General features: G+C 31.6%; 1 protein-coding gene across 1 annotated transcript; it reads right to left on the bottom strand.

The window, feature by feature from the left end:
• Positions 1 to 1,473: 1,473 nt before the first annotated feature.
• LOC129914374 (uncharacterized) lies at positions 1,474 to 13,624 on the bottom strand. The gene is made up of 2 exons (XM_055993589.1): positions 13,358 to 13,624; positions 1,474 to 2,287 (listed from the first exon to the last, which is right to left on the bottom strand). Exons 1-2 carry the CDS (start codon positions 13,491 to 13,493, stop codon positions 1,569 to 1,571), a joined length of 855 nt encoding a protein of 284 aa, XP_055849564.1. The 5' UTR covers positions 13,494 to 13,624; the 3' UTR covers positions 1,474 to 1,568.
• Positions 13,625 to 13,855: the final 231 nt, after the last annotated feature.

Genomic DNA, 13,855 nt, shown 5'->3' with positions numbered 1-13,855 from the left:
AGACAAAATAATTAAAATAATGAAATGAGAACGATTGTTTTCCCCTCCACATCAATTTATGAACAAGTTTTATAAATTGCCATTTTTATTTTCAGACTAAGACAACCCATATTTATGTTAACAAGAGTTTCAATTTATTTAGGTGTTTAGCGTATACCCCAATACTAATTACAACAAGGGTTTTGTTTTACCAAGTTTGTTGAACTCGAATCCAAAAATGGTCTACTAGCTCGCGTTTTCGAGAGATTCCCGTTACAAAATCTCAATAATCGATTTTTTACTGCTTTTATAAAAGTGGGTTTGTTAAAAAAAAAATAATACTTCTCTAAAGATTTTGGGTGTGTGGCACTCGAATCCAAAATCACAATTTTTCAATCAGCTTGCGTTTTTGAGATATTCCCGTTATTAAATCTCAGTAATCGTTTTTTTTTTGCTTTATGCATTTCCTTAGCTTTCAGTGGTTTGGTTTCAGGAACAAAATAATCTTATTTTTCTAAATGTTTTGGGTGAGCTGAACTCGATTCCGAAATCAATTTTCAGAGTTTTCGAAATATTCCTGTTATAAAATCTCAATAACTTCATAAAACATAAAAAGGTGCAATTTTGTTGACCAGTGTTATAATCTGCCCAAAAAAGCACTTGTATTACTTTGAAAGTTCTTTAGTTTCTTCAACTTTTCAACTTTCAACTTTTTAAAATTTACCAGAAAGATTTTTATTAAATTTTATAGATTTGAGCTCAGTAAGCTCATAAATAATATTGTTTTTTTTTTCTAGCAGCTCTAGTTTTTGTCATATTTGGGGGAATATTCATACTTATTTTTAAGTTTTCCTTATTTTGAGCGTTTATTAAAATTTTCCAGAAGAATTTATAAATTAAATGTATTTGGGTTCAGTAAACCTAAAAATCACATTCAATTATTCCTAGGAGCTATATTTTTTTGAAATATTTTAGTTTTCCACATTTTGGGGGTAGTTTCGTACTAATTTCAAAGTTATGCTTGTTTTTAACTTTTTATTAACATTTTCCAGAAAATTTTTTATCGAACCTAATGCATTTGGGTTTACTAAGCCTAAAAATCACACTGGTTGCTTCCTAGGAGCTCTATTTTTTAGCTATTTTCATTTTTCACATTTTTAACATACATATGTATATATATTTTTTAGATTACATATTACAAGCGTTTTTAAAATTTTTCTAGTATTTCGGTTCAGTAAGTAAAATAAAAATACAAAAAAAAAAAAATTGAATAAGAAAAAATTAACAAAAAAAAATTGTACGCATTTTTATGCCTTTTCATGTATGTAAAATTTAAAAACTAGAGCTGCTAGAAAAAAACTAATAATTTTTTCGAAATCAGCACCCCAAATTTAGTAAGAAAGGATAAACAACGGTCTGGAAAACATTTGTGTGTTGGGCAGTGTTGACCAATTGCGACCTTTTTTTAATACAAAAATGTAAAACAATAACATATTTGGTTAAGGTCTTGTGAAAATTCACGAAATGTTATTATCATATTTTACAACAACTTACATAATGTTAATGTTAATTTAAAGAGTAAATAATATCTAAACATCACGACATGGTTTTATATCATGATAGCTTATTAACTGGTGCTCTGGTGAATTCTGTCGACTATGAGTAGCCGTTTCGTTTGGACAGTTAGAAATGCGGTAGCTTACATCCTGATTAACATCTGTTGATTGATCATCGATATTTTCAATTTCCTGTTCCATTATAACTTGACAAACTTTCATTTTTGCTACAGCTTGTCGTTTCTTCGAAAATGTTTTTATATTACGAGCATAAGCTAAGAACAACAAATCAGTTTCATCCAATTCGGGTTGTTCCTGATGCTTTAGGTATTTGACTAAGGATTCCATTGTAGAATCTAGTTCAGTTTCTTGTTTGATTTTTCTCTTTTTTGATTGCGACATGGGTGTTGAGCTGGAATGTTGTGGAATAATTTTTGTCTCTATTGGCTGTGGAAATTCCATGAAATTAGATTCATCATATGATGTTTCCTCTTCTTCCTCCTCCTCCACAAAATCAGGATTAATTGGATCTAGATTTGATTTTTCTGTGGTGGTAGTGTCCGTGTCCAGTTGATTGTAATCGCATTTTTGATCAAATGAAGACCATTTTCTTGATTCGAATGTCAAGGGAGGATCAAATGCTTCCATTTCAGAGGCCCACTGCCATCTTCTACCAGATTTTGTTTTCTTTCCCTTAATGTATCGCAAATATGTGTCTCTTAAATTTTTCCATCGCTTTTTTACATCATCAGCTGGAAATAAAGGAAAGGATTTAAATACCCGAAGAAAAAAACAACAGTAAAAAATAAATATATTGAAACAAGTTGGTATCGATGCACTTTCTAGAGTCGAGAAATTTTAGATAGTCTATGTACTATGCCAATATCAACAAGGAAGTAGCCTAAAAAAGTACAGATATAGAAGATGCTCAATTGAAGGTTCAGTTAAATAAAATTACTTTCGGAACATTGGGGATTACTTAGTCACGAAGCGTGAAAAAAAGTTTGTTTTGCTATACAATTCCTTTCAAACTAAAATATTCCCTACCTATTTAGTTGGCTGCCTGTGCGCACATCCCAATACGACTTAACTACAGCCATGGACAGAGAAATAGCACACTATTGAGAAAAATCATGCGAATCGAATTTTAGATATTAGGAATGCTTTTTATAAATTTTTTTCTTTTGGTATATTATCGAAATAAAGTGATGGAGACAAAAATATCTTAAAAGTACCGTTATTTTCTATATTTATTTGCACTAGCAATATAATGCTTTTTCTGTCTCTTTCGCTAGTGGACACAGAAATAGCACACATTTGTTTAACCGTTAAGTTTTTATTCCGCGTTCAAAAGTTGTATACGAAAATGCATTCATTTTATTGCTACTATTTAATTAACAAGTATTTTTGAAAAAAATAGGCAGAAAACATCATTAAACTGCGAAAAAAGGGAGAATTACTTTCGAGTCTCATAGTCAAGGGAAAAATCCTTCTTAATTAGCTTAAACTCTAAATTTTTCGAATAAATGATGGATAAAGCCATTTATTTGGAAAGAGCAAATAGAAATTTAAACTCTGAAATTAAATTGCGTTAACTTCTTCCCCGCAAAACTTCCATACGAGTGGATAGAGCGATCACAAAGAAACGCAAATGTGGGCCTTTTAAGTCATCTCGCACGATTTTGCCCGAAGTAAATATAGAATTCGGCGAAAAAAGTGTCAAGCTGACTTTTAAGAAGGATACTTAATGATGCTGAGTTGTACAGACAGTTAAGCAAGAAAAATCCAATGATATAAAAAGACACATGAAAGTTCACCTAACATTAGCTTAAAAAACATATGAATAAAAACATGCAGTTTTGAATGAGAGTCTTTTGGAGTGATGAAATAAAGGTTAACCGCATTGGAACCGATGACAAAACATTTGTCCATCGCCTAAAATGTTAAAAGGACAAGCCAAAGTATTATCTCAAGACGATGAAACTAAGAGGATAGGATTTGATGGTCTGGGGCGCATTTTCCTGGCATGGTAAGGACCCATTGGTTAGGTGGATGGCAGAATTGATAAATTCTTTTGTCTTAATATTACATTAGAATACCGAGGAACCATATTTCTCGCCAGTTAATTAGATATTCATACATGACAATCACCCAAACATGCATCAGAAATAGTACAAGATAGGTTTTCGGACGAAAAAATCGATGTTTGCACCTAGCCATCTCAAATTCACAATCTTAACCCCATAGAAAACTTATAAATTGATGTCAAGGTTAAGCGTGGGAAAAGGAAATTCAAAAATTCAAACGATATTTGGGCCAGAATCAAAGAAGCGTGGTGCCGTACTCCACAAAGTGGATACCAGACGTTAGTTGAAAGTTTACCAAAGAGGTGCGAAGGAACTTTGAAAAACTGTGGTCTACTAACAAGTTACTAACTTAGTAGTATTGAATTTATTGGAAATTGTAAGAATTTTTGCTTAGAAATGATTATTTTTTATGATTTTCGGAATGTGGGCTATTTCTTTGTCCACAAACAAAAAGGGTATTCTCTAGATATTATATTTTTAAAAATTGAATTGAAATAAAATAATTTATAATTATTAATTTTATGAATTCCCATAAGCTAATGCATGCCCTGATGTAAAAATTATAATATATAAGTTAAAAGGTCCCAAATAAATGCAATTTTTGTAAGAAAAATCAAAAGTGTGCTATTTCTTTGTCCATAGCTGTATGTATAAGTAGTTTGTACATTTTTTTCAAGTGAAAATGTGTTTTTTTTTTTAAGGTGTGGAGAAAATGTGGGTATATTAAAAAGTGAGTAATAATAGTGGTATCTACCCTATTGAAATTCAGCAATTAACTTTTGAGATTAGAAACAAGAATCTAAAGTGTCTATAAAAATATCATGGTTAAAAGGGTGTTTTTTTGAGTGAAAACAAAAATGAAGGGCCACCATAATGAAATTTGGTAAACATTGAATTTGGGATAGAAAGCAAGAATAAAGCGTTTTCATAAAAAAAAAAATAGGTGAAAGGGTGTTTTTTTTCGAAGAGACAGTAAAATATGTAATTGCTGGATTACCCCAAAAAAATTTTTCGCATTTTATAGGGTCAGCATTAATTAGACCAGCAATCGCGAAAGAAGATACAAACTTAAGACTTTCAATACCTGTAAAGCAAAGTTTGAGCGTTACGCTACGGTAAAATAGACCACAAATATATATGTATAATATTTTTTTATTGGAATTTAACTAAGAATGTTAACAATGTTGAAAAATTAATATATGGTGATGGATAGTTCTGTGCTTTCTGGGCCAAGGGCGAATTTCCTCGACGGTATGCTAGTGATGGAAAAGTCTGAACATTCTGAATTAATGGTATGTTGGTAGAGATACAGCAGATCTGTTTTTATGGCAAAATAGTAGTCTATCGATGGTACACTGGAAAAGTTGACATTGGTTGCTGCAATATTTCATAGTTCGATGTTGATTCGGGAGTAGTCTCAACACGCCTTGATAGTCTTATCTGTTTAAAAATATTAAGAATAGCTATTTTAGCATCAAGCTTTTCTTCTGTGGTTAAACTTTGTAGGGAAGGAACTAGAGATAAAGCAAAATTTGTATCTTCATCAACTGTTGTGTGAGTCTCATTCAATGTTTGCAACAAAGCCTCATCCAAATCCGTTTGTTTCGTCGCATTAGTCCTCTTCTTTCGCTGACGCATAGGCATGGAAGTAGAAGGTAGGGATTCATCATCATCTTCATCATTTTCCTGAGAATCTTCAACTTCCAGGTTACCTTCTGTTCGGCTATTTTCCATGTACGGAAGTAAAAATAATAATTGTTGAAAGTAGATATATTTACGCCTCTTGGTCGCAGCTTGGACTGACTTTGGGTTTTTCTGTGCGTTTAGTTCCCGACGAAAACAAGTTCTTAAATTTGACCATCGTTTTTGCACACTTAGACCTGAAAACAATCAAATTGAGCCCAAAAACAAGTATGCAAATTCATTTCTTTTATTAAGAAGCATTTTTAGAAACAAAAATTTTTAAAATCGTTACGGAATTACGTTATAAATCGTTTTTTGAAAATCAAAATTTGGATGCCATTTTGAAGAAAAATCAAAAACCAAAATTTCAAAAAAATTCAATGTCCGGTTTTCGAAAACTTGATATTTCAAAAAAAAAAAATTTTCCAAAAGTTTTTTAAGGTTCCAAAAATGTATTTTTTCAAAATTTTATTATTAGCAGTTTCGGAGAAAATCGGATTTAAGAAAAAACGGTTCTATGACAGGTCATGTTTTTTTTTTGGGTTATATTTTATTTTTCATGCTATTTCATATCCTTGTTTTTATAAAACATCCTTGCTTTAATAAACCTTAAAAAGAATGCATGCCTTGACTAAACCCCTGGTCCTAGAAAAATGTTTTATACCTTTTTGAAAACGTTGTTTAAGGGGGGGTTTCCATAGCATTTTAATGGAAGACGGTTGACTAATTGTTGTATAACTTTTGCAGTTTATAAGATAATCTTATGAAACGTACTTTTTTGAAAAGGTAATAAACGTACAAATATTTTTGCATCATTTAAATTTTAGAAACATTTCTTGTGCGATTTTTATAAGGGTCGAAAATGATTTTTTTCCTGCAAATTTAGATTGAATCAGAATTTTGGTTGGGGCACCGTTGTTTATAAACTTTTTATTTATTTTTTTTTTGTTTTATAATGATCAAATGTGTTTTCATGCAGTACGCGAAACTGATTTTTTTTTTTTTTTTTTTTTATTAGAAAAAAAGCTTCGTTAATTTGTTGTAATTTCATGTTTTTTTACTCACTCTTCTTAGAATAACTTTACCGTTTATTAGTGTTTTTAGATGAAACAAAAAGAAAACAATAAAGGGAAATTAGGAGAATCCAATAAAATTTCTAAAATTTAATTTGAAGTTAGTTTGAACGGTTAATTTGAAGGAAAGGTGTCAAAATGCACTTTTTTAACATTTTGGTCGTGGGGCAAAGCGTGATTATTTTTTAAAATGTTTTTGTATTTTTTAATGAGAAGTTAATAAAGTTGTTCATGCAACCCGTTTGCCAAAAAAAAATATTTTTTTTTATTTACACACTAAAAATTTGATTTTAATAAACCAATATTTGCATTCTGTTTTTGAGGAAGGGGCAGTCAAAGCATCCACAATTTATTTTTATTATTTTTTTTCATTATATTTCAAATCAGTTTCAAAAAAAAAAATATATATTTTTGCTCACAGTATTTTTAATATAAATTGTTGAAAAAGTGTCTATTTTAGCTTTTTTTACTTTGAAAATTCCATTGATCACGCACACATGCAAATTTAGTTCAAAAGAATGCCACGCATAAGCTGGCGCTAATGAACTCTTTTTTTCTGTTCTTTTCTATTTATTGAAAAAAAACTTGCTCTTGCGCTCTCATTTTCTCGTTATATTTTGTTTTTGTTTTTTGTGTTTACATAATATGTACTTTTTTTTTTTTTGTTTCCTATTTCCTCACTCAGGCAGGCAGAAATCATTCATGAAATTATGAAGATGCTGCAGAGAGTAGGTAGATAGTAGATATTTTTTGCAACATCATTATCTTTTGTTTTCAAAAAGGGTTGTTTTGTTCTTGTTGACTCTTGGGTTTTTTCTAACAATTCATTTCGTGTTTATAATATCGCACCCGCGGTTGCGAGTTGACACTTTTGGGTTTTTTTTTTTTGGTGTCAGCGAAATTCTTTGCATTGTGTAATGTCGTTTTCTATTGACTTTTGAGATTTTTGTGTAAAATTCTCAGATTTTCCACTGCAAATAGAATATGAAATCTAGTTTTGTAATTGTGTGCGAAATCTGTGCGTATAAAAAAAATAAAACAACAACAAATGTTCAGACAAATGTCAAACAGAGGAGTGTGTGTGAAAGTGCGTGTGTTTGTATGCGTGAATCTTGATAAAAATCCAGAATCAGATTCTTGAATCTCAGATTCATTTTTTTGTCATTTTTTTGAATCTCAGGACGCAAATAGATCATGAAATCTGAGATTTGTCCACTATTTCCCCTCTTCACCCCCCCTTTCAGCTGTCAAATTCACAAATCTCATTCTGAGATTCGTCAATAGAAAACGACATAATATTCACATCGCTCGTGCGGGGATATAGGTAAAGGATTAGATATGTGGTATGCATTTGTTTGTGTGTAAAAATGTGTATTGACATTTGACATGTGCTTGTGCACAATGATTGATTTCTATATTTAGGTTGATTTCTGGGTTGTATTGTTTATTATACTACACTCGCGCGTGCGTGCGGGGTTATATAATATAAATATATCGTTTTGTTTTTCATAGTCTTTGTTTATATGTTGCGGATTCGGTTTTTTTTTTTTAGGTTTGTAGGTATAATAGTTATATTTTCGCGGGGGAATGTGTAAAGGGTTATATAAGTGTATTTGTGGTTAGAATGCACCTGATGGTATTTATAGAAATAGTTTTGAATAGGTGAAGATGCTCAGTATGTTTCCTTAGCAAAAACAAAGTTTTTAAAATTACACCTACTGAGGAAACAAGCAAAAAAGTAGCTAATGCCTATCTGAATTTATAAATAAAATATCAGTTTGAAAAAATAGATCATTTTTTTTTTTCAAAGTGTTGAGCTTGAAAATTATTTTTGAAAACTTCCCTAAACTTTGATTACATAGTTGAAAAATTAATTTCAAGGTTTAAAAAAAAGTAACTTATAAGTTACACTGGTCAACAAGCTTTTTGCCACAAGAACCAAAATATACTTTTCTATATGTTTTTGATATGCTGAACTCGAATCTGAAGTCAGAAAATGTTTATTGGCCTCCGTTTTTGAAATATTACCGTTAGAAAATACCGAAAAACGTCATTTTGGCTGTTTTCGAGGTTATGTTTTTATGTGGGGTAGTTCCTTATGAAAAAATTTGTAACGGTTCCTATAAGAACTGGTTTTATTCTTTCAAAAAATGTTTAAATCTTTCCGATATCTTTTTTACTTCCCGAGATATTTAAAATTTAAGGAGTGGTCTTTGACTCAGAAATAGCACTGGCCAAACAAATTAAACTTTTTTTTGCCACAAGAACCAAAATATACTTTTTTAAAGGTTTTTGAGTTGCTGAACTCGAATGCGCAATCAGAAAAATGCTATTGGCAACAAATTTGTTTATAATGAATTACCCCACATAAAAACAGAAGCTAGAAAAGAGCCAAAATGACGTTTTTCAGCATTTTATAACGGTTATATCTCAAAAACGGAGGCCAATCAAATTTTTTTTGACTTCAGATTCGAGTTCAGCATATCAAAAACCTATAGAAAAGTATATCTTTTTTCTTGTGGCAAAAAAAAGTTCAATTTTGTTGACCAGTGTTATTAATGCTGCCTTATTTTTGTTTCCTAATAATGTAGGTATAGGTAAATAAAAAACAAAATCGATTCAACTGAGTTCATTGCATTGGTGACTCTAAAAAAATCTTTATTAAAAAGGTGTTGAAAGTAAATTGGATTGATATCTAGTCCATCCTCAAACAACATATAGATAAGAACCTAAACATTCTATATATTGTAAGTAAATACATTTCCATGTCAGCCGGCACGCGCGTGTGCGAGATAAAAAATTGCTCAACGAAGAACAACTGAAAAGTGAGCAAGAACCTGAAAACCAATCCTTCTGCGCATCTACTCATATTTTTATACAAACTACACAAAGGATACTGTCAAGTATATTATATCAATGCACCCATATAACACATCCTCTACCTGCTTCTCCGCTGAACAACTATAATTATTATTATAATGCAAAAAATTTCTCTGATACACAAAAAACTCAAATGCCATCCACAACAGCAACATGGAAACAAGTTTTCATTTCAAAAATAAATAGGTATACACTCCAGAAATCTTTCATGAAAATATTGAATTTCAAACCAGTTTTCGTCCACAAACACCATATCCATATAAAGATCTATGTAGTATAATACCTACATCCATTTGCATGTCACCCCGCACGCGTGAGTGCGATGGCGATCTCACAAAGAGACAATGAATGAAAACCATAACCAACATCCTGAGAGTAAAAAACCAGAGAATTCGATGGCGAGAGAGCGAAACACATTCACTAATACACACAAATGCTTTTACATGAGATTTGACTTTGCTGAAAAAGGGAACCCAGTCTTAATGAATACAATAACCTCATAAACAAATTTTTGATTTAAGTATAATTCTTAAAAAATGGCCTCATAAGTAAACACTATGTAACTATTTCAAATGATAAAAAACTTTTACCCTCTTGGGGCGCCATCTAGTGTCAAAATAAAAATCTAAAAAATTAGAGGATTTTTTTTATTATTTAGAAACAGTTTTTCCACTTCGGAACTTGATTCTCGAAAAAACCTAAATTACGAACGCCCTAGTATGCACGTTTTCGATTCGATTTAGCTCCCCGAGTCGGATCGGATCGTCAAATCCGGATTCAATTCAATCGGGGTATATACATATTAGTGTGTGTCAAAGTGTTCAACTATGGAATTTTCAAATGTAATAGCTTTTAAAAGTTGCACTGCTTATAACTGCGTTTACAATTTTCATTTTTATTAATATCATTGGCTCCCTCAAAAAAATAGGAAGAAATCGAAGAAATTTGGATTTTTAGAGACTTTTGAAATATACGTTTTTTTTATTAATTTTTTTATTGTGCCGTTATTTAGGCTTTCTTGTGAAAGATAATTCTAAGAAAAAACTTTTAAGCTTATATTTGTTGAAACTGAACACTTAGTAAAGAAGCTGCGAAATAATAAGCGAAAGAAAAAAAAATATTTTTTTTTTTTTATAAAATCGTTTTTTTCTTAACAACTTCAACCGATTTGAGTGAGCTAAAGGCTAACGATATTAGGTCTGTTTGCTGTTCCCCGCTCCAGGGCACTCAGATTCCCCTTCAAGCAAGCGAGTCCGAATCCGCTCCGCCTGAGTCCGACCTCGACTACGAAACGGGTCCCACGGCGCACAGTGTGACAATTCGCACATTTAGCGGGATTTAATTAAAAAAGCAACATACATTAATGTAAACAAAAACCAGTTTCTCTTAAAGCCTAAACCTCCCCCTCAATGAATATGCACATTTTTATGCGTTAGAACTAAGCACAACAACAAACAATTACTTTAAAAATTAACTTTTGTATTATTTTTTAGAGAATGGTCTGATTTAGTGCCAAGTGGATTTTGCTTCTGTTGCAAGTGGTTCGTGAGGTTTAAGGGAAAAGTTTATTTTTTTTATATTTAATATAATATTTGTGATTATAAACTTATGTTTTTTTTTTTTTATAAATTGTTGTCATAAAAATGGGGGTGCTTGGAAGCGGAAAAATAGTGAAAAACTATGTGTTTTATGTGTTCATTAGACAAAAAGTATAGTTTTACAGTGTTTTTCAAGGTTGAGACCCTTTTTGTTTTAAAGCTGTATATATGTGGAACCAAAAAGTGTTTTATCTTTTTGCGCACAGGTGCGACACTCATACAAAATTTTTCGTATTCTAGGATGCCAACCGAAATTAGGAAAAAACAAATTTTTGATATTTGGATTTCCAAAATCAAAATTAAGCGTTTCGATGCTGTGTTTTCCTTCGTTATGGATAATTTTAATAATTTTTCATTTTCAGAAGAGGCAATTAAGTCAATAAAGGCAACCTTCAAAACTTTATGCTTGAGGTTTGACGAAAAAATGGCCAAATGTGGTCGTAATAGAGAACGCTTTGAAAGCAATAATTGTGATTGGTTAAATGAAATCATTAAACTGCCACAAATTGTTTTAAATGAAATTCCCTTATCATCTATAACATCTTCGTCACAAACCTGCTACATTTGCGCAGAAAAACCATCTGAAGTGAACATTCAGCTTATAGACTAGATGTTAAAGTTTGGCAGGTTAGAGATCAAGGGAGTAAAGAAAAGGTCAAAGCAAGAACAAAATGATTCAAGATAGATTTAGAGCTGAAACTCAACAGCCCGGCAACACAAATGATAGCAACACGGCCAGAAGATTTTTTAGAGATGAAGAAAAAACTGCTGAAATCACAGGAATCGATATTGAAATCATAAAAAAGTTTTAACATTATTTTAGAAGCGCTTGGGTCTGGGTATGTAATTGACGTAGATTCCTTTGAAACATTTGCAAGAGATACGAGGGAGCTATATATCAGAAACTATAGCTGGTTTCATATGCCAGCAAGTATTCATGAAGTTAAATATCAAAGACCATTTTTGATAGTGGCACTGTTAAAGCCAAGGTTATGGAAAATAGCAAAAAAAAAAAATCTTATAAGAAAGTAGTTTCCTTATTTTTCAATTTTCTCAAAAACTAGAAGGCATAGGAACATAATATGGTTTTTAGTGTTTGATAATGAGTGAATTAAAGCAGTTGGATTTATCAATCAATTTTGTACTGATATCCACAGTCTTTAAAAATATAGTCCTCTATGTGTTTCTTAAAACTTTTTTTCCCAAATTTTGACTTTGAAATTGGTTATTTCAAAAACTATTTATTAAAATAACTTGATTTAAAAATAGGAATTTAGTATAAAATGTTGGCTTTTGAAAAAGGTATCACTCATAACTGTAAGTGTTGCCATCGTTTTTAAATAATTTTTTCTTAATTTTAAGTAATTTTTTAGAAAATTGCCCCTCCCTCTTAAACGGGGAGGAATTGACCCCCTCTCCTGTAGTAAAAAATGCTTGTATTTACCTCCTCTACATGAATTCGTTACAATTCTTCACCTTGTGAGTTATCGTACTTTTGCCCAAAAATGACCCCCATTAATTATATGTATTGGTTTTTTCACCACGATTTCTCCATAAACAAAAAATACCAAGACTGGAAACTCGGCGGTCAACTGACGTTTGCCTACAAGCTGCGAGGTGTGGTGAATGTCGTGAACCTATCGTTGTGTTCGTGTCAAATGTGTGGTGAATGTCGTGAATCTATAAATGTGTGCGTGTTAACGTCATTTACCAACGTGGTGGCTTTCACATATATTCACAGACAGCACTGTACACAAAAGGGTTTCGGGGGGAAAGACGTACGAAAGTTTCCAGTCTTGGTATTTTTTGTTTATGGATTTCTCCTTTGGCTTTGTGTTCATACACAAAAAGTTGCAAGTGTGTGAGTGCAACCCCGTTTTTCTCGTTCTGAGTGTCTTTTCTGAACTCAGTTTTCTTGCTTGAAGGGTCTGGATGAAAAATGAGCTCAAAAAACGTTTGACGACGAATTCGGAGCGACCCAGAGTGCCCTAGAGCTCACAGCGAACAAACCTATTATAATACTTTTTTACATATTATTAAACGGTAGACCCTTATACAACTTTTGGCCACTATTACATTGCAAAATTAGAGCACTTTTTTTCGGCTATACAAAAGTGGCACACCCTAATGTATATAAACCTTAATCCTGATTCAAATCGCCCGCCTTATAAAGGAGGTAATAGTCCCTATATCGCAATTAAAAAATTGTATCCAATTTAGTTTTTGTACTCCATCAAACTCTTTTGAATCGAATTCGATACAATTGTATCGACTTTTTTATCCCTGCTCTCATTCACGAAGTATAGCATCTTATCAACAACTATTTGTGGAGGTAGACACAAACACAACACCATCATCGTCATGGTGTATGGCGATAGCGAATCTTTTATCGCAACGCGAATATACAACATACAGTTAATTATGAAATAAATACTGAATTTAATTTCATAAAATCATTTGACCAAGATTTAGTTTTAGTTTTGTTAACTTTCACTACTTACTTCCTTCTTTTAATTCTGCTGCAATTCCTGCCCAAACTCTTTCTTTCTTTTTAGTGTTTTTGTAATCTTCGTGTGACAAATCATACAGAATCGGACACTTTCTTACAAGTTGAATTAGTTTTTCAGATAAAGCCATTTATGATTTGCTATTAAAGTTAAATTTTATTAAAAAATTAAATATTTGCACTTATTTTACATCAAAACAATCTACAGCGAAAAAACGCATACACTGCGAGGCGAGTTGCGAGCGAAAATGAAGTCAAAGTCAGCTGTCAGCCACAGAGTATACAGAGAATATTATTGCCAGCATAAATTAAAATTGGAACCAAAAAGAAATAAAAGATCTGTTTGTTGACTTGGTGGTGTAGTTGCTTAAATCTGTGAACTGTGAAGTTATTCCAAAATTCAAAATATGTATTTTAAAATTTACTTTTTCTGTGCATACCTGTTTGTGTAGTGTACGGAGAAGAAAAATTAGATAATTATTTGCCATTGCTA

Source organism: Episyrphus balteatus, chromosome 3, assembly GCF_945859705.1.
Source record: "Episyrphus balteatus chromosome 3, idEpiBalt1.1, whole genome shotgun sequence".
In the NCBI taxonomy this organism is placed as follows: Eukaryota; Metazoa; Arthropoda; class Insecta; order Diptera; family Syrphidae; genus Episyrphus; species Episyrphus balteatus.
This window is presented reverse-complemented; position numbering and strand designations above follow the sequence as displayed.